Raw genomic sequence first — 20,943 nt, forward strand, 5'->3', positions numbered from 1 at the left:
ATTGATCAGAGCAGGCAAACCTATCTTGTCTACTTACAGTTGCATTACCTTGGTCAGAGCGCTGATTCTGTAGAAGCTGGATTACTGTAACTCACTCTACATTGGAGCCAATAAGGAAACATCAATAAAATCCAGCTCCTCCAGAACAATGCTCTCAGACGTGCACTTGGGATCTCCAGGAGGGATCATATCCCTGAAATGAGAAAATCTAACAACTGGCTCTCCACACATGATAAAATCCAGCTGAAAACAGCCTCCCTCACACACAAATGCCTTAACAATATGGCACCTTCCTACCTTACAGAGAGACTTACCAGAAAAAAACTCATTTAAGACCTACTAGACTATCGAGCATTTAAACTCTCCAGAGTTGGGGTGCAGTTTTTCGGTTAAGGCAGCTCAACTGTGGAACTCCTTACCCCCTCCCTTCTGAGTAAACCAATCCTACCCTCGCTTCCGGCAGAATATTATAAGTTGGCTCAAAGACTCTGACAAGTAACCTGCCTACCTCCTCTAGACCACCTTTGACACTTATTCTGTGATACCGTGTATACAACTTTGTGTAACGAAACTGTATCTAGTATTTTATGATGTATTCTGCCTATGTGCCTTCACATGACTCTGTATCTCACTCTTATGTAATATGTATATGTACTTATCTGTAACCAAGCTGTGAGCTGTCTTATGCAATACAAGTAATAAAACAAAACAAACAAAACAAAACTTAACCTAGCATTGTGAACCAAGTAAGGAATAGGGTTGCAACACAGTGATCGCAGGAAGTCGATCAATGAAGTAGCGTTGGCCATCTTGAAAAATGCTAGAGCGTTAACAGATGCTCAGAGCTAGAGGGTAACAGCACTGTTGAATGTAGCCACTTCCGGTTCCTCCATAGGAAATAATGTGGTGCTGTGACACAATGCATTATGTTAATGCTTTTCTACTCAGATACCAATTCTACCAGATCATCACACCACATCTTTGTTGTACTATGTGGGTGGTAACATGTGTGAGGAGAATAGTAGGCCTTATTTACAGTCCAGCAAAAGGGGAAATGTAATCCTCTCTGTTCAACCCACCATTGACAAAAGTAAACAACAAGGCTATCAATTGTATCCTTTTGGGGGTACGGCTAAAGAATCTATGGTTTGTTGATTTCAGACCAAACTATCGGTTTCACCTTTGGCTTGTCAGATGTTTTAGACTACAATTGCCATCAGCCTTAGCCAGCATACTCAGTGGAGAGTGGTCATGGGAGTCTTAGTTCAAAACATCTGCAGAGTAGCAGGTGAATCTGTGATTCCTTAATAGATCATTTAAATGATTTATGTTCCTCGCTAAGTATATTGTAGGCATGCCTGATTTTTCCATAACCTGAAAACCTCTTGTTTATCACATGAAGGTTTTGTCAAAGTTGGGGGTATCGAAGAGCTGCAGAAAGAGTATTTCAAGGCCATCCCTAAAAATCGACCTGAGAACAGCAGCTGTGGTTTGCCCAGAGAGGATGCCTTCCATCTCTTCAGAGATCCAGTCACCTCCGATCTGCCCTGGCCAGGAGTCCTAGTGGGAATGACCATCCCTTCTCTGTGGTATTGGTGCACAGATCAGGTATTTACAAGAAGGCATGCTTATTCAAATTGATACAGGGCATGCCACTACTCTTTCTATGGAAAGGATTGGAATGATCTCTGAAACTTAGATATTTCTCTGTAGATTCTACTCGGGTATCTATGTGAATCTTGTCACAGATGGCACAATCATTACTCCAAGCTCGAGAGATGGTTCAAGGGTGTTTATTGATGTATTAGTGGACCCTATGGCCATCCCTCTCTCCCTTATGAAAGCATCTCTTATCTTGCCCAGATGTCCTTTACCCCAGGTTAGCAATGGTTTCATCCTCAGTAAACTAATACGCTAAATAAGCTAAAATATCCAGTTAAAGGCGCACAAACTTACTAAACTAATCTTCCTCAGAGACTACCTAACTGTGACTACTCTATCCAGTGGTTAGTGTTCAACAGAGGGCGAGATTGTGTCTTTCAGAAACCCTGCTTGATTCAATCTTTTATCTACCAATCACACGCACCTCTTCTTCCCTCACTCTCTTCCTCTCACTACTGTCCTTCCTCCAGCTCTATCCACCCCAAGTCTCTTCTCCCCACTCCTCTATACCTCCAATGTCTCTCACTCTCCTAGGCTTTGCCTCCACCCTTTGATGCTCACTCCTCCCTCCTACCAAATACTACCCTTCCTCCACATTCCTACTCCCCAACTCTACTAGTCCCTTCCCCACTTTACTACTCCCTCCTCTACACTACCACTTCCTCCTCCACACTCCAACTCCCTCCTCCACACTACTACTACCGCCTACAAACTCCAACACCATCCTCCACACTACAACTCCCTCTTCCACACTACAGCTCCGACCTCCACACTCCAGCTACTCCAACTCTGTCCACATGGTACTCAGTTACACTTTCACTCAGTTTCCTCCATTTCACAGTCACTCCTTGAACTATCTCACCTGCCGCCACTCGTCATATGATCCTGCACACTCACACTGCAATACTAATTGCACTCACTGAGCAATACCTCACTTTCTCCAGAAATCTGTCAAGAATGGCACTCTGTCAAGAGTGGCACAGGGTACCCAGGTAGGTTTTGGGTGGCTGTGCTGAAGTAAGGTAGCAGATAAGCACACACAGCAGGAAGTTCAACAAGAAAGAAGAGTAGGAAACTGTAGCTGTGAGCCAAAAGGGGCAAAAGATACAAAGGTACAAACAAACTGGATTCCCTCTTGGGGTGTGTGCTGAAATGGGAAAGAGTGTTCCACGAACCTTAGGAAAACTCCAGCCTTCTGCACAGATTGCTATAACAGAGGCCCACGCTATATACTCATGGCTGGGAACAACAGCAGTGGGTGTCTGTAACACTGAAAACGAGACAAGGGAAGGGGCAGAGGTTGCCTGCCGGAAACCAACAGGCAAGCTCTGTACAAAGGGATTACATAAGACACATGAGAAGACAAGAACAGATATATCCAGCGAAAAGGAAGTCAATGAGCAATCTAGCAGAAGGAAAAGAAGGAAAGACAGTTAGACTGAAGTAGATAACCAAAGGTGGAGTACAGAGGACTCAAGGGAGAGAACAAGGGAGCAGCAGTCAGGAAAACAGAAGGACTGCAAAGTAGGAAGCAGGTCTGCAGTCAAGAGTGGCATTAGGTGCAGGCAAATTGTAGTGGACTGCGGAGGACTGTAGTAGGCTGCAAGGCAAGGAGTCCAGAAGAACAGGACAGAGAGAGATTAGTAGTAGGCGACAGACAGAGAGCCCAAAAGAATAGGGCCGCGAGGTAGGGAGCCCAGAGCAGCAGGGCCGTAGGCAGCTAAGTGTAAAACAGGCTGTAAGGCAGAGGAGTGTAGCAAGCCGCAAGGCAGGGAGCCCAGAGGACAAGGGCTATAGGCAGCGGAGGGAGACAGGCTGCAAGGAAGGAGCCCAGAGGACATGGGCTGTAGGCAGCAGAGGGAGCAGGCTGCAAGGAAGGAGCCCAGAGGACAAGGGCTGTAGGCAGCCGGAGTGAGGCAGGCTGCAGGGCAGGGAGCCCAGAGGACAAGGACTGTAGGCAGCTGGAATGAGGCAGGCTGCAGGGCTGGGAGCCCAGAGGACAAGGACTGTAGGCAGCCGGAGTGAGGCAGGCTGCAGGGCTGGGAGCCCAGAGGACAAGGACTGTAGGCAGCCGGAGTGAGGCAGGCTGCAGGGCTGGGAGCCCAGAGGACAAGGACTGTAGGCAGCTGGAGTGAGGCAGGCTGCAAAGGCAAGGAGCCCAGATGAGCAGGGCAGCACGGAGTGAGCCCAGAGGAGCAGGGCCGCTGACTGTAGAGGGCTGCAGAGGACTGTAGTAGGCTGCAAGGCAGGAAGCCCGGAGGACAAGGGCTGTAGGTAGAAGGCAGCAGAGTGAGATTGGCTGCAAGGCAGGGAGCCCGGGAAGGGCACTGGATCAAAACAGGATAATGCAGCAACAGGAACCGCATACAAAGTAGAGGGTCAAGGCAAACAGGAGCGGGGAGATCTCAAGATGCAAGACACTGTGCTCCTGCAGGCAGCTGCTTATATACAGCCCTGCCCTGTTCTGAGGCAGGCTAATTGACAGCACCCGGAGCAGCACACCTGTAGACAATCTGCCTCCTCCCTCTCTGGTCCTGAGCAGGTGGAAGCAGCACTGTCCGCTAGGGCTTCTGGGGATTGTGGTCCCCATAAGGATGAATGAGAATAACCAGGAATTGAGGACTGTAGCAAGGTGCATTGTGGTAAATGTAGTTAGTTGAATAAAATAAGAAAGAACCAAAGTCGAGCAAATGGAAATTAAAGACCAAGGCATGAATAGGAGTTGTTCAAAGAGTATTAGGAGGATAAATGAGTACCAAGTAGTCCATGATGGTTGCCAATGCGTGTGCCAGCGGCGCGGGCATGTCAAAATCACTTCCACACTCTGCTGCTCCTTCCTTCCTCCTGATGGTCTCTTGGTCTGCCACCTTCATCTCCTCTTACCAAAGACAAACAACCCACCACTTCCTGATTCCTGCTTCTTTTTCTATCATCCCTTCTCCTGCCATTCGTCTGCTCTTCCTGTCCATTCCACCTCTGCTTTTCCCACCAGGGACTTGTTGCAATGAGCGAAAATGTTAAATATGTGGCTAAGCTTAGCCCCCTCTCTCTGCGTGAGCTGTGCTACTGTGCAGTGATGGTGGCTTGGGAAGCAAATTGTCCAAGTTAGTGTTGGGGCACGTTTGTCATAGTTTGTTCATGTATCATATTTTACGGTTGACTCGCTGGTGGTCTAGGGAGCCCTGCATGCACTCGCTGTAGGCTCAGTGCTGATGGTTCCCTCTCTCTCTCTCTCTCTCTCTCTCTCTCTCTCTCTCTCTCTCTCTCTTGAGAGAGAGAGAGAGAGAGAGAGAGAGAGAGAGAGAGAGAGAGAGAGATGCTGCATTTCCGGCAGTGGACCATATCCTTCAACATATCCTGCAAGGGTTAACCGGAGGGCTGTGTGTACTGATGTGAGTCCACATCTCAGCTGCTTTACTGCAGGTTACATGAGGCGCTGGAAGGCTGTTCTTTCTCTACCTTTGTTTCCCTGGGTTCAAATCAGCGCGATGGTCGCTATAACAAATGGAAACAGACTGGAGAGCATTTTGCACAGGAGGCATGGTATAACTCAAATGGGTACTGCAAAATGGCATGCTGCCACAAGGGGGTTGAATCGGAACTGGGACCCTCTCAACTGCCACTGTCCTCCTCAGGGGAAGGACTGGCTATGGACTGCTCCCTGAATTGCCTTCCACAACCTGATGAGAGGGTTTTCCATCCCCTCTTGAAAAGGTCTGTGTGCTGGCCTTGTGACAGTCTTCATATTTAGCACCTCTGATGACTCCATCCCTTCTCGTTTGCTTCCAACATCTGCTCTATCTCCCTACTGTAAACGTCCATCAATCTCGCAACCTCTGTAGAGCTACTGTCCCCTACCATATGGAGAGTAACTAACGCAAAGTTAGTTAACCACAAAACGAGGAACAAATCACATTTAGGCACTTAACGTGAACCTAACCCAGACAGCTAGCACAAGTGATTCCACACATCAAGACTTCAGGTCATTTATAGATGATAAATCTTCATCAGTGTGGTACTGTTCGACGGTCCACCGCAACCATCAGACCAACATGGCCCAACAGGGGTCTCCATACATGGTCACACAGACCACACTGGACTATCAAGTAGCTACATTTACAGTAGTGAGAAAAGGTATATAAGTCTGCGATCACAGACAACTCCATATACCTGCACATAACAAATCAAACCCTTTTAGGGCAACTGAAGCCTGCATATAAAATCTTGCAGACAACAGAGGAACAGCCATGCTTAAACCAGATAAGCGGCACACCTTCACATTTTTCATCTGCCCAATACTCCCGACAAAGAAAAATATGGAATAACGTTTACTCATGTGTCTGCCACTTTATTCCATTTGAACTGCTCAGTTGATGTTTTCAAACCAGAGCAGGAGCTGCACTTAGTGCTGCCTCATATGAGGACAACATATAGACTATCATAAAAATGCTTGTTTTCAGTTACGGGAATTGCTAGCCGCAAAGGGTGCTTGGATTGCTAGAAACACATTTTAAAAAAAGTATATATAGAGATTTTTATTTGCCTAATAATACACCAGTCAGTAAGGAGACCAATTTATTTTCTCTCTAAAAGAACTTGTGAATCAACAAGGCCATCTAGTGCCTCTCTATATTTTAGAGGGTCTCACAGTGTTCTGTCTTATCTTGGACAGCACGATTAGCCTTGAAAAAGACCTAGGTGAAGGTCGAAACACATTTTGGCTGTAACATTAATTTACTTTTCGCATAATTAAATGCAGTTCATCATCAAACATTTCTTCAGGATTCACTGAGTTTTCGTTAACCATTTTGGCTTTGCAATTATAGTGCACTAGTTCATTATGTTTAATTGAGCACTTAATGGTTTTGGCATCAGTTTTATTAGTTATTTAATGTGATGTTGGGAATCATCACAACCTTATTGTCCAGACCTTAGCTGTCTATGATCATTATAGGTACATTTGCGATAAATAAAAACGTATTCAGTGGCTGAACAGCTTGAACCCTTGGGTAGCCCAGTCTCAGTTAGATTTAAGCTCTAATGTGTCTTGGGGTGGTTTTATTGTTATCCAGCAATTCGGGGTAAATGGTTTCCCGTGTCGTCCATCTGGGGGTCTCCTGATTGCAGATAGGAACTCCCTGGGTTGAAATCTGAAGGAGGGTTACTCTAATGTGCATGGGCTACTGGCTAATTGGTTTGTTATTAAGGAAGAGTCTAGGACAACTAACCTTTTAATCTTCAATGTTTACTGGAATCCATAGAGAAAGCCCTTAGCGCAAGTTCTTGACCAAATATCTTTGCTTCTGGAAGAGTGGTTTTTAAAATCTGGAGGGGACCTCTTACTATTGCTTGGTGATCTAAATTAAAATGGAGGCTTAGACGTGTTGAGTGGTGTTTGACTTTCTCAAGTTGCCAATTCAAATGCTGATGACCGACAGTGGTTAAAATGTATAGAAAAATGTGAATTGATGGTCCTCAATGGTAATGTGGACGGGGATCTGGTTGCTGGGGACACCTGGTCTAACGGTATTTTCTCTTCCAGAATTGACTATGCTTTGGTTGATCGTTCACTGTTCTCCCTTTGCGAAAATATCTGCATAGTCGATACGAAGTGGAGTGATCATAGAATGCTGACTGCCCACTTCCGGCTACCTCAGTCCTGGATAAACATGGGAGGGCTCCAGGCGGTTTACCAACCCAGCTGGTAACCGGATTAAATGGGCCCAGCATTCTATTACTAAGCTCAACAAAGCAGTAGCTAGAGTTTTTCTTGACTCAGATGAGTCAGTACATGAGAGTTTTACATCCCCACTGACTTATACTATGTTCCTTACTGACATAATTAGTGATTTGCAAAGAAACAAAGGGACACCAAAACAAATACATCAACATCGTTTTGATGCAGAAGTGAAATCTAAAAAAGGTCCCTGAGAAGAGAGATCAGAAATATAAGGCAACTGCAAGAGACACAGGGGGTAAAGTTGCAACTTGTAATGCATTCCCAGCTAAATTATAAAAAACTGGCTAAAACAATATAAATGTTGTATGCTCGAGAATGACGCCAAAGTAATGATTCAAATGTTGCTTAGCAAACAAGAGGGGCTGTTTTGGTCACTAATCCATCGGTTGAAGGGAGACCAGTTTACGGATCAGATTAATCCTATCTCAGAGGATGTCTGGGTTATGCACATTCTAAATCTTTATGCAGAAAAGGGGCTATCAGATGCAAGGGACCATACGAGGATGGCACAGGATGGGTCTTTATTTGTGACCAAGATAATGTGCTGGGGGCAATTAAAAAGGCAAGCGGCTCCCATGCAGTGGGTCCAAATGGCCTCTCGAATACCATTCTAAAAAGGGATCTGGAACTATGGGCAAAGGTTCTCTTTGCCCTCTTCACAAATATTGTCAATTGCAGAAACACTCCTCCAACCTGGTCCCTCTCATATGTAGTACCGATATTTAAAAAAAGGCAACAGAAAGGAGCACTTGAATTATTGGCCAATCACCCTTTTCGATGTGGACAATAAAATGTTCTGCACTTAAACTTGAAGGGATCTTGAGAAATGGGCCATTGAGACTGGGCATGTGAACAAGTTTCAGTCAGGCCTCAGAAAATCTGTTGGTACAAACCTGAATGGCTTAAATTGGTTCCAGAATAAGGCATGCCTTCCTAACACACCCATTATATTCCTTTTTTTGTGGATTTCTCCTCAGCCTTTGATGTTGTTAATCGGGGCAAACATTGGGCTAAATTACAGAAGTGGAATCTCCGGGGGGTCTTTTGAGTATTCTGGTGCACCTGCACTCTAATACAAAACGGAGGGTTTGGCTAGATCTTAATGGAGTGCTTTCTAAAGAAATCCATACTTCTAGGGGCCTCTGGCAAGGGTGCATATTGGCCCCTTGCCTGTTTAACGCGTTGTTTGCGGGTCGTGCGGGTCATGCGGGTCGTGCTTACGGCGTCCTGCCTCTGTTGTTGCTGCTGTCTTCCTGGGCGTGTTTTTTACCTATGTTTTTTTATATTATACATTAAATTTTTGACCAATGCTTTGTTGTGAGCTGTGCTAATTTTACTGATATTGGTTTTCCATCTGGCCCGCGGAGAGTATGGTTCCCTTTTTCCTCTTTGTTTTCCTAATATATGTATATATATATATATATATATATATATATATATATATATATATATATCAGACATTGGGGGGGAGGCTTGAGAATTGTGATTTAGCATCTCCAAAACGGAATGAGCATCATTTAAAGTGACTCGCTTATGCAGAGGACGTCCTTCTTATGGGCTTCACACAATTGGGTGTCCAAAGACTTATGAATGGCCTAGAAAGGTATGCCTTGCAAAATGACTTAGTCAGTAATAAAAAGAAAACGAACATTCTTAGATTCTCCAAATCTCAAAAACCTTTAAAATGTACAAGCTATCTTGAGAATTTAAAGTTGGACACCGTTGATTATTTCCTATAATTGGGAATTCCCATTTTTACTTTCCTGAATAAGAAGGCCCTACATACTTACCTGAAAACCAAGATTGCAGTAATGCTCCCCAAAAGTTAACAGATTCTTTCCAAGTATGGTTGGTTTTCTGCAGACCCTTTAATAAAATACTATACTGCAAAAAAATACCCACATTTATTTATGGAGAGATGTCCTACTTTGCCCAAGAGTGCCCCGCAGGAAGTCAATAGATGCAAGTTGGGGCTGATCTCTGTAAAAGCAAGATTAATGTGGAGCGCCTTGTTTCTCTTTTGAATAATTTAGCACCTCCCTGTGGTTCTTTATTTTTAGAGCTGAATGTACTTTACTTGAGCAAAAAGAATTTTCTTTTTAAATTGTGGTGTATGAGTTGTAATGACCTTTAAAGAACTATCGACTGTAATCATGACAAATTAATTCAGTGTCATGAGAAGGTCAAATCAAAGTTATGGGAGGCTGATTGGATTTCGACGCAGCATACAATTGAAATGTATAGGCTACACCAGGGTCTGCTTTTACAGCATAGGAAATTGAGTTTTCTCCAGACATATTTGAAGAAATTCCCTAATCTGTAATGTCATCAAGAATTTCTCTGTCTCAGATTGAATTTAATTTTAACTGGAGAAATTGTACATGTTAGGTACAATAATGTGCATCCTACCATGGAGTGTAGATTTTGCAAATGGCCTGGTTCAGTGGAAGCATTGTGTCACATTTTATGTGACTGTGTCGCGTTAAAGGATGTGAGACAGCAGTTCTGTGGTAAGGCTTGGAGGGACTTTCGAACACTCAATGGGGAAATATTATGACGCAAGACCCACTTGGGGTCACCAATAGCCATCATATTGGCCTCCCTAAGGTTCTGGAATCAATTAAATTTGATCCAACTATATAAACCGGCTGTCTCTAAATAGATACTGAAGATAACCATGAATTAGGAGTAGACCCTAAAATGCAGTAGATGTTTTACTTTAATCTTTGAAAGGTGTAATGTTTGACTGTCCTGGAAAGGTATATTATCTTTGTAGCTATAAATGAGAGCAATACTTTCTAATGCAATGTGATGTATGAACTTCTCCATGGAACAATTTAGACAATTTATTTTGTATATGCTGCTTTGATTAATTCAGTAGTATTTCTAATTGTTGGCATTGATATATGGAAGGTGAGGCCTTTGTACATGTTTATATAGGGATGGAAGTTGTTTTTATGATCTCACTAGGAGATGTGAATAAGTTTTATGAAGCATGATGCTCTTTTGATGTTTTAGAAAATATGTTTCGTATAATGAATCGTGAAGATGTAAATATTAATTAATTGTTGTGAAAGGTTTATATTTTTAACCATAACACAATTAAAAAAAAAATAATATGATAAGTCGCTTTTACTCCATCTCCATCACCAGATCCCAGGCTGGCTTCTCTTGCATTTCCATCTGCTTGAAATATGCAGCCTATTTTTCAAGAAAGTGCATCTTTGAAAGCACAATAAAAGCCAAATCCACTTGGCGTATTTCACTCTACATTGTCCAAGAGCAGACTTCATATCCACAATTACCAGCAAGACCATGACCGCAGCTTCTTGTCGTGTCTGGCACAGGCTGACGGACAAATCAAGGTGGTCTACTGTCCACATGTGAGGCAGGGCAATGGAAGCGGGTGAGTGACAAGAAATTGATGACTAAGCAATTTGGGCAAGGGAAGGGGGTGTTTGCCTGGTAAGGAAAGGGGAATGAGCTAGGAGTTAAGGAGCAAAAGAAGGCAGAGGACTGAAAGTTAATTGTAAAGAAGGGGATGAAACGGTATCAAGGGCGTGGTGCAAAGGGAGGGCACCTGAGGGTGATAGGCAATGTTCTCTCCAATTATTATTCCCTAAGTGCAGGACTGGTTGCCTTTCGTGTGCACTTAATTTTCTGTATATACAACTGACTAATTAGGTAAGCCACTTTGTGAGCATGCGCAGTTAGTGAGCTACCATCTCCGAAGAGAGTTTGGAAAGAAATTGCCCCTTCCCAACCACTGCAATTCTTCACAAATCTGTGTAGAAGTTGTATTTTACAACACTTTAACCAAACACGTAGGCTACAAAAATAAATATTTTATATGTGATTATAAAGAGAACTCATCAACCAGTTTAAGACCTCTAGATATACGACAGTAGCTAGCTAAAATATTCCTGTTCAGAGAAAAATATGTGCTTTATGCTCATGTGTATTACAAAAAAGAAATATTGCTTTTCATAATTGATGTGGCTGTCAAAAATTAGACAGGATACAATGTGCCTCATTACGACCCAGGCGGTAAGTTACCGCCTGGGTCGTACCTTTACCGCCATGGCGTAAACTATGTTTACGCCATGGTGGTTTTTTGCGGATTTACCGCCCCATTCCAAGGTGAGTGGGGCGGTAAATCCCCATTTCCCATTTACCCTTCCCCATTCCCATTTTTGCCCCATAGGGCATAATGGGAGTGGGGAAGGAGATAATTATGCCACCGTAAATTACGGTGCCGTAATTATCTCCAAGGTCCCTTAGCGCCATGGATTTTAACGCCTGCAAAAAGCAGGCGTTAAACTCACCATGGCGCTAAGGGACCTTGTAATCAGGCGTTAAGGGTCGGCGCCGTTTACGGCACCGTAAACCCCTTAACGCCTGACGCGTAATGAGGCCCAATATTTGCACATGGAATAATGGCAACTAAAACAAATGTGTCAGAAAACATGCCAATAGAAGTTCATGTGCCACTTTAATTAAGTAATTTAAGGGACAGGAAAACATGTCTCTGATAGTTTGTGTAAGGATTATAATTGCATCAGAATAACTGCTCCACAGAATATGCTGATCAAAATTCCCTGGCTTCTGCTTACTATCCACATTATGTTGTCCTGTGAGTTACTCAAAACCAGCCTTACAGCTAAGAGAAATATACACCATCAATTTTTACTCCCTAAAAACAGACCAATGTGTCCAATAAAAACGGGAAACAATGAACACATAGGAACCAATCTCTGGCTCCACTAATATGTTTTCTAATTGGTGACCAGCAGAGCATTGGCATAGGAAGGAACTCTAATAATATTTCGGCCCGATCTGAAGACGAATTGTAATGGCAAAGAACATCTTTTAATAAGCATAAAGTATTCCTGAAACACTTTTTTTACTCCCTGAAAAATAATTTCACTTCATGTAGGAAGCAACATCTTATCAGACTCTTGCTTTTAACCCTGACGTAGGAAGTAAAATGGCAGGGCACATAATACAGCCCAAGGTTTTGCCCACCTTTTCTCACCACAGCCTAGACAACTTTCAACAAGAGCCCTACTGAGGTTTCTTAAAGAGCCCTGTTGAAAAAAATCACATACATATATGTCTTTTAGGTAAGTAGCATCAATGCTCACAGGTAAAACAAATTGAGAGCCTTCTTCTGTAACTAGGGATCCCTCTGTAGTTCATTGTTATCAGTTCAACAAGATGCAGGGGCATGCTAGAGTCAATAAACGCAAAACACATGTTTATATTGAAATGCCCTCAGCAGCTGAGAATAGGAAGAAACCGAAAGTGCAGTTTTCTAGACTTGTACTAGAGTTTCCTTTCCTTCGGCAAACAAACACATGTTCGACATTGTACTGTACTGCCGAAACAACTGACTTGGTTTTTGAAATTACTGATTTGTTCATCACCAGCAAAGAGTGTTCTCCCCTGTGCCCTTTCACCCATGCCCCTCCCCGGCTCCTGTGCTAGCCAACAATACTAGTTGACAGGGCACTGTAAAAACGTGAGAGATTGTAGCAGTGAAACACTCACTGGGATATCTGCATACCCATAATATTTTGCAAGCAAAACATAGTGCCTCACCATTTTATATGAATTTTAAGAAAATGTCATGAATCTGCAAGTACTCCATTTTTTTGCAGTGAATACAAGATCGTTTGCAATTTATCCTACCCTCATATCCATTGGGTAGGATTATACTGATAAGTGAAACCGTTTTTGTATAGCAGCGAGTTACAATATGATTTGTTAAGGTCTGTGCCCAATGCAACTCTGAACCCTTAGAAAGCATGCAGATTGCGTGGAATGCATTCTACTGTCTTTATATCCATTGCCCTAATACTATAAACAAGTAATACCAGGCATAGCCCATGCCCATTATCCCTTGCCTGCCAAGTAAATGATATTACAAGGTTTCTCTCCACCTAAAGGGTAATGTTAGCAATGCTAAATTAGGAGACTCTGAGCATGACATTTGTATACTCACAATCCTTAGAGAGCAAATTAATATTTGAATTTTATAATGTGTTAACTTGCATGGGGTCCACTTCAAAACGCTTGTGTGACATATGTGCTAAGAATAGGAAGCATTGGATGAGGTTACACATCCAAGCGGCCTGTTTACTTACAGTCAGTATCCGATATTTGAAATGATAATTGAATTACATAGTGTGGGTGATGCTTTTATCATTAATATTATTAGTGTATTTATTGACCGCTTACCTCACTTCGGGAAGCAAAAGAGTGCTTTACAATCAGAGGGGAAAGACCACATTGAGGAAAGCAGAGAAAAGGGGAGTGGGCGTGGACTGGGGACATACATACCTTTTAAATGAGTAGCAATACCCTTGAGATGGATGGGGATGCAGATTTTAATCAAACATCAATAATTCAGACGACACAAGTAGCTTGGCAAAATGTTTGTCTGTTTTATTGTAAGTAAGTAAAATAGGGAGTACAACGAACATCAGCAATTGCTTGATACTCAACGCTCTCAACTCAACGCTAGCTTCTTTGCAGTGGGGTGTAAGCAGAGGTGTCTGGCGTAGATCTTTGTATCGCCCAGGAAGATCCAAGCTCGCCTACCCTGCACTTTGACAGCAGACAGCGTGACGTCCTCGACAATGAAAGCACCGTGAAAGCGGGGCTCGTCCCACTTTTTCCTTGTATGGTTTTGAATCAGGATCTTGTCCCCTGAGTAATTTCTTGGGCGTATAAATTCGGAGTTTGGATTGTTGAAGCATATCCTTCTGTGTTCTGTACTGCTGTACACCCTCGTCTCTGCAACTGGTCTGAAAATACAGATAAACTAGATGTTAAACAGTTCAAGTAGTTTTGCAATTCAAGTCCTAACACTTCTGATGTTGGCTGAGCATCACTTCTAACTCAGGATGGAGGCATTAAAGGAGTTCTCATTCTTCTGCCCGTCACAATCTCGTGCAGCGTAAGATGGTGGTCAGAACCTGGTTGGTTTCTTAAGCATACGATGCCAGTGGTAGGCAATGCAACCACCCTTTTTTCAAAGTAAGCTTCAATTTAGCTATTCTTTCCTTTAACAGGCCGTTGATCTTTTCACAGATACCATTTCCTTGTGGATGATAAGCCAAAGAAAACGTATGTTTTATTCCGAGCAGCGAAGTGATCTGCTCGAAAACTGCATTAACAAAATGTGGTCCATATCCGATCTCATTACTTCACACACCCCCCATCTGGGAAACACTTCCCGCACCAAAAACTTGGCTGCACAGGTAGAGTCTTGGTGCATACATGGACCTGCCTCTAGCCATCTAGAGAAAGGACATACTACAACTAAAAGGTATCTCTGTATCCATTACAATCTTGTATCATGTTGACATAGTCGATATGCAAGTGCTGAAAAGGCCCATTTGGTCTTGGGATCACCCCCCTCACTATGCATAGTGTATGCCCAGCCATGAACTGCTGGCAAATAATACAATTTACCATAAAAAATGCAACATGTTCCATAAGGTTTGGTATAAACCAATCCTCAGCAATGGTTACAGCAAGATTCCCCCTAGTTGTATGTGTTGGATAGTGTAATTGTTCTAGCACTATCTTTAATAAAGCTATAGGCATTACTGCTTTATCAGTGCTCTCTTGTCGCCACAATGCTTCAGAGGGGTTTAAAGAACACCCTCTTCGCTTCCATAAGTTCCTTTCTTCTTGCGGTGCCTCATCTTGGAGTTCTACTATCTGTGTTTTAGGCATATGATTGTATCCCTCACAGTGATTGTATCCCTCGTCCACATTTAATATTACAGTCATTCTTTCATTTACATCAATGGTTTGAACATTCATCATTTCTATATCTGTATTTGCTATGCGTTTGGCTTCAGCGTCTGCGGCTTGATTTCCGCGTGAGATAAATCTGTCCCTTTCGTGTGAGCTGCGCATTTAACGATTGCTATGCCCACTGGGAGTTGTAGTGCCTTAATGAGCCTATCCAATAAGGCCACGTGCTGCACTGGCGTGCCATCCGCTCGGAGGTAGCCCCTCCTTTTCCAGCGTGCTAATCCTGCGTGCAACGTCGATGTCACATAGGCGGAGTCGCTGTATATAGTCACTTCCTGGTCTGCGTGATTCTCGACTGCGAGTATCAACGCCAATAATTATGCAGCTTGCGCAGAATAATGAGGTGGTAATCGAGTACTCACGAGCACTCGAAATTCTACATTTGCCAAATGTTTCACTACCGCGGCACCTGTATATCTTTGCTCGTCATTTTGATGGATTCTGGAAGAACCATCAATGAAGACAATCTCTCCTCCTGCGAGTGCATTCTCCTTTATCCTAGGGAGCTCATCACCGAACGCTTCATAATTTGCACAATCGTGTATAAGCTCTCCTTCTGTGATTTGCTCAGCTATAAACATAGCTGGATTCACTATTTTACTTCAGACTATTTTAATCGAGTCGATATGATAACCTCATAGGCAGAAGCCCTTTGAGTAGTGAACGTGTCTTTTGGTTTTTCTAAAATTGTGAATAATGCATGTTCAACAAATAACGTTGTGGAACATCCCATCACTATGTTTGTTGCTTTCTCTATAGTGAATGAGCAAGCTGCTAAACATTGTTTGCATGGAAAATGACCTCTCATTACTGAGTCCAAAATTCCACTGTAATATGCAAGGGGTTTGTACCCCAATGTAGTTCTCTGTGTAAGTACTGCTGTCATAAAAGTATGTGTGTGAGAATAAAAGTAATTCTTCTGCATAATTGGGGATCCCTAAAACTGAAGCCGTTCAAATGGCTTTTTTCAGTTCGTCAAACCCTTCTTCCATTGCCTTAGTCCACACAATTGTTTCTTTAGTAGCCTGTGCTTTCTTTAATGCCTGCAAAAGCGGCCTAATGTATGAGCTGTAGACAAAGACCCACGCTCGAACACAATTGCAAAATCCTAGAAAACGCTGCATTTGTTTTATCGTGTGTGGCTTGGCTGTTTTTAAAATGCCCTCAGCTCTTTCAGGAGTAACTTTCCTTCCCTCATGTAAAATCAATTGGCCTATGTACAGCACTTCTTGTTGACAATATTGTAACTTTACCTTGTTAGCTTTATATCTTTTGTCAGCAAGTATAACCATCAGCTGAACAGAATCATGTCTGACTCTTCCTCTGTGGTGCTGCGAACTAAAAGGTCATCTACGTATTCCAGCACAACGCTTTCTAAAGCAATATTGCTCGAGTCCATCTGGAGGACTCTGTTAAAAATCGATGGGGATTCACAGTAGCTGGGACAGCCTTGTGCTTTTTAATCGTACTTGTCTAAAAGTGAACAATGTCAAATCTTGTGAGCCTTTATACAATGGGATTGAGAAAAATACATTTTTTAAGTCAATCACCGTGAAATATTGTGCATTAACAGGTATATTACATAGAATCGTGGACGGGTTAGGGACTAGAGGGAACTTGGCCTCTACAATCTTGTTTATTGGCCTTATATCTTGTATTAAACACCACAACCCCCCCTTTGATTTTTTAATAGGATAAACTGACGTATTACATGGTGACTTTGATGTACACTTTGGTACATCGTGGTGGAAATTGTCTTGAAAATTCCTTCATCTGCCTCTCGAGACATGGGATATTGTCGTGCTTGACGTAAAATTGCTCCTGGTTTCAATTTAATCTTCACTTCCCCAACTCCTTTCAGCAAGCCTACGTCATAGGGGCCTGTAGTCCACAGTGAGATTGGCACCTTCGCTATATCTTCATCAAAATATTCAGGACACTTCTTTGCTAGCATCATTCTCTGCGGGACCTCTCTCTTAATCGCTTTGACCCAATAAGTAAAACACATTTCAAATATCCCGAAATCGTCAGATTTGTCATCTTCAATCAAATCTGCATCAGTGATGTCAGTCCCTCTGCGGCCTTCCTCAATTGCAATTACTGTGCACCATTGTCTACCTTTGTCATCAATTGCATCAAGCAAAGCCATATTTCTTCGGACTTTAGCTGCTTCTATGTCTAAGGGGAAAGTTCGCCCCTCCTCTTCATCCATGGGTATCTGTGAGCTAAATAGAAACTCATCTGGTATTCTCATGGTTCTGCCTACTAGACCTGACAGCCATGTTAACAGAATGCGTATCCCATAATGGAACACTTCGGGTTCCAATGGTATTGCTGTTGCCGCTATTTGTCCTGCGTATGCCCTAATAATTTCACACACGTTTAAATAATGCATTCCCGGTGTTGAGCATACTATGCCATCATATGTAAATGAAATGGTCATATTCATTTTTGGCATTAAATCTCATCCTAATATGTTGACAGGCGTTTGCCTTGAATAAAGCAGTGGCACCTTCATATCACACTCTCCTATAGAGACTGGTAATTCTTCTGTAAAAGGAACACGACTCGTAGCTCCTGTAAGGCCCTGAGTATTCATTGCATCGCCAGACATTAAAAATGTGCCCTCACGTATACACAAGCGTATTGCACCCGTGTCCAATAGGAAGGGGTAAGCTTTGCCGCCTATAATTACGTCTATCGTCAGCTCCTCATGAGGATTCGGCATAATAGATAGGACTGAACACATCTGGTCCCCCAGTGAGCTGTCCTATTGCCAGTACAGCCTTACTCCATCACTTGTGAATGGATTTCCTCCATCAACAGTGACACCTCCTATTCTACATGTCATAGGCTGCTCTGTGTTTGTGTTTTGCTGAAGTTGCATAGGAGATTGTCCTTGCGGTTGATTACCTATCACTTGCTGTGGTTGCAAGCGTTGCTGCACTCTCGGCGTTTGCTACTGCACTCTTTGATCTTGCACAACTCCATTTCCACTCTGCTGTGAATATGCAGGTGGATTTGGCATTCCCTGTCTTGCAAACTGAGCATTCTGTACCATCCCTTGGTTTCTAAACATACAAGCTACGTGTCCTGTCATTCCACACGTCCAACACACAAGGGGCTGTCTTCCCATCTGCCCATTTTGCATTTTTTTATTACCATTTTGAAAACTCTGAAAACCTTGTTGGTTGTTCTGAAAACTTCCTCGATTATTCTGCCAATATCCTTGATTACCTTGCCAACCTCTCCCTTGATATCCCCTTCCTCTTGGAGCATATCCATTATTTGTCTGATCAAACTGTCTTTGGTTATTTATTTTCAGCATAGGTACTGTTTGCTGTAGGTTTGATACGCCCATGTCAGTTAACATTGCCCCTTCAATAGCATATTTGGATACATTTTTATGCACCAACTTTGCTTCTTCACCTTTTTCGTGCATCGTCTTTTTTGCGATTCTTATCCTGTAGGTGTCTGCAATAATGTGCGATGGTCAACTGAATTTCTGACCATGCTTCTATCCCCACTAATCTCTTGAGCTGTTTCTGCACTTGCTCTGACAGCCCTTGGCATAATATATGGTAAAATACAGGTATAGACGTCCCCCAAGCCTTCCGTGTTTCAAGCACCCATGCGTCTTGAAAACTTTGAATATAAAGCAACGGATCCTCTCCTTCTTTCATCTTTCTTGTCATTATAGCTCCCATATCAGACGTGCCCGGATATAGCACTCTACGCGCTTTACAAATGACTGCTCTACAGTTATTAAAAGGCGCTCCATCATGCGCGGTGTTGAGTGTAGTCACACCAGAGTAACCTGCTCGCGTCCATACGTCATCAGCTCTTTCACCAAGTATGGGGATTAGAAGACCTTTAATATCGCCTATATCTAATGTATTCCCTCCCGTCATTTTTTCTAAGTTATGTATCCATTTTCCAGCACCGGACGTTAAATTTGGGAGTTTAGATTTTAATGTGGTCTCCTACTTTTTCTAACAAAGGGAACTGTGATTCTCCAAATTCATTCTCATCTCTCATCATTTGTCTATCTATTGCTGGAGTAAGATTCCCACAGCAGGGTCTACCTGGCAATCACCTTAGCCTGCTTACATAAGGCAGGGACTCCCCCCTCTGACCATGTGGTTGCTCCTTATGTCGGTCTGACTGTGTCAGTGGCTCTGATGCCTTAGACATAGGAGGTAATTTTAAATCCGACCATCTTACTTCTTTATCCATTGGCGGATGTTCTTCTAGCTCACATATCAAACTCCTAACTTCCCTCGAGTAGGTTTCCCTTTCTTTGTCTGATACTTCTTGGACCCAACTTGTCCAACTCCTCTCATCGTTATCTCTATTTATTGTTAACCTGTCTAAAGACAGTTCCTTTTGTCTTGTACTACAGGAGGCTTCCTCCGTGTCATACAACTGCGTACTCCCAAGATGCTAATTGTTTCCTTTCCTTTGTGCTTCTTTCTGGGCTTGCATTTCGTGATATACTTTATCGATCGTTTCGCCAATGCTTTGAGAATCAGATTCGTCTTCCAGATTTACTCCAGAAGTGCTTGGATATGGCTCAGACTCGGGAAAGAATTCCTCTATGTCTTCCCAGTCTACCTGTGGATTGGGATCTCTTACTTCCTTTTCTAAATACTCAAGATTGCGTGCTCTCTGTCTCCTTTTGTGTTCCATGTCATCATCATTTTATCTGTGCTTTCTTGCCTCTTATCTTATTTTATCTTCCTCTTTCTTTTTCATATCCCTTTGTTCATTTGCCCTTTGCCTTTCCTCATCCCTCCGCCTTTGTATTCTTTTCTCTCTTATCCTTTCCTGTTAATCGGCTTCTATTCTTTTCTCCTTTAGTCTTTCTTTTTCCTCAGCTGTTCTTCTTGTATTATCACGCTTTCTTTGTTCTTCTGCTCTCTCTTGTTTTTTACCTTGCTCATCTTGAAATAACTGCTCTCGTCTTTGTCCTTTCTCCTCGCTCCTTCGTCTCTCAATCGTTCCTCCCTTTCTTTGCCTCTCCTATCTTGTTCGTCTTGATCTACCCTTTGTCTTATATCATTGATGCCCTTACCATCGAGTTTAAGTAACATCTGACCTCCCAACCATTTGTTCTGTACGAGTGCTATCTCATCAGTTTTATCCTGATCTCCCTTCCATCTCTTTGTTTCTCTCCTTTTGTCTAAAGATGTACATGTTTGATCACTTCTCTCCTTATTGCGTCTCTCCTTGTCCCTCAGGACGACTTTGGAGGTTATATCTTTCTCTGTGTCTTTCTCTGGGCCCTCATCACTACTTTGTGTAGGTGACTCGTATGACGGATTGCTATATCCTGTCGCTGCTTTAAGTTCTCTTAATGGGTATAGCCCTTCATATTTCTTGGTCTCGTCTTTCAATTCAGACGGGCGGACGGAGCAGAAGGCTCTTCACCCCCTCTTTGCATATGCTGAGTATTCAATCTAAAGGAGGCTGCTCCTCTTTCTTGTGTTCATACATCCAAAGCTCTAGACTCCCCAGCCATTTTTCTAACTTTTTTCCTGTGTACACAGCATGCAAATATGTCGTCATATGCTGTAGAACTGTACTCGATAATGACCCGCTTTGGTGCCATGGCATAAAGATTTTGTCTGCGGTTCCTTTAACCCATTCTGCACTTTACTGGAGGCCCTCCTGGGGCAGAATGAAGCAGAGACACCCCTGCGGGAGCGCAA

At 42.9% G+C, this 20,943-nt stretch overlaps 1 protein-coding gene across 2 annotated transcripts in view; it reads left to right on the plus strand.

Moving 5' to 3' along the window:
• The window catches only part of SLC5A11 (solute carrier family 5 member 11), a 672,168-nt gene that overhangs the window by 327,768 nt on the left and 323,457 nt on the right, over window positions 1-20,943 (plus strand). For both annotated transcript variants that reach the window (XM_069647357.1, XM_069647356.1), the window contains exon 9: window positions 1,403-1,608. In XM_069647357.1, the coding sequence (XP_069503458.1) occupies window positions 1,403-1,608 (206 nt within the window). The remainder of the gene's footprint in view (window positions 1-1,402; window positions 1,609-20,943) is intronic.

Source organism: Ambystoma mexicanum, chromosome 2q (genome assembly GCF_040938575.1).
Source record: "Ambystoma mexicanum isolate Mex_15411 chromosome 2q, UKY_AmexF1_1, whole genome shotgun sequence".
Taxonomy (NCBI): domain Eukaryota; kingdom Metazoa; phylum Chordata; class Amphibia; order Caudata; family Ambystomatidae; genus Ambystoma; species Ambystoma mexicanum.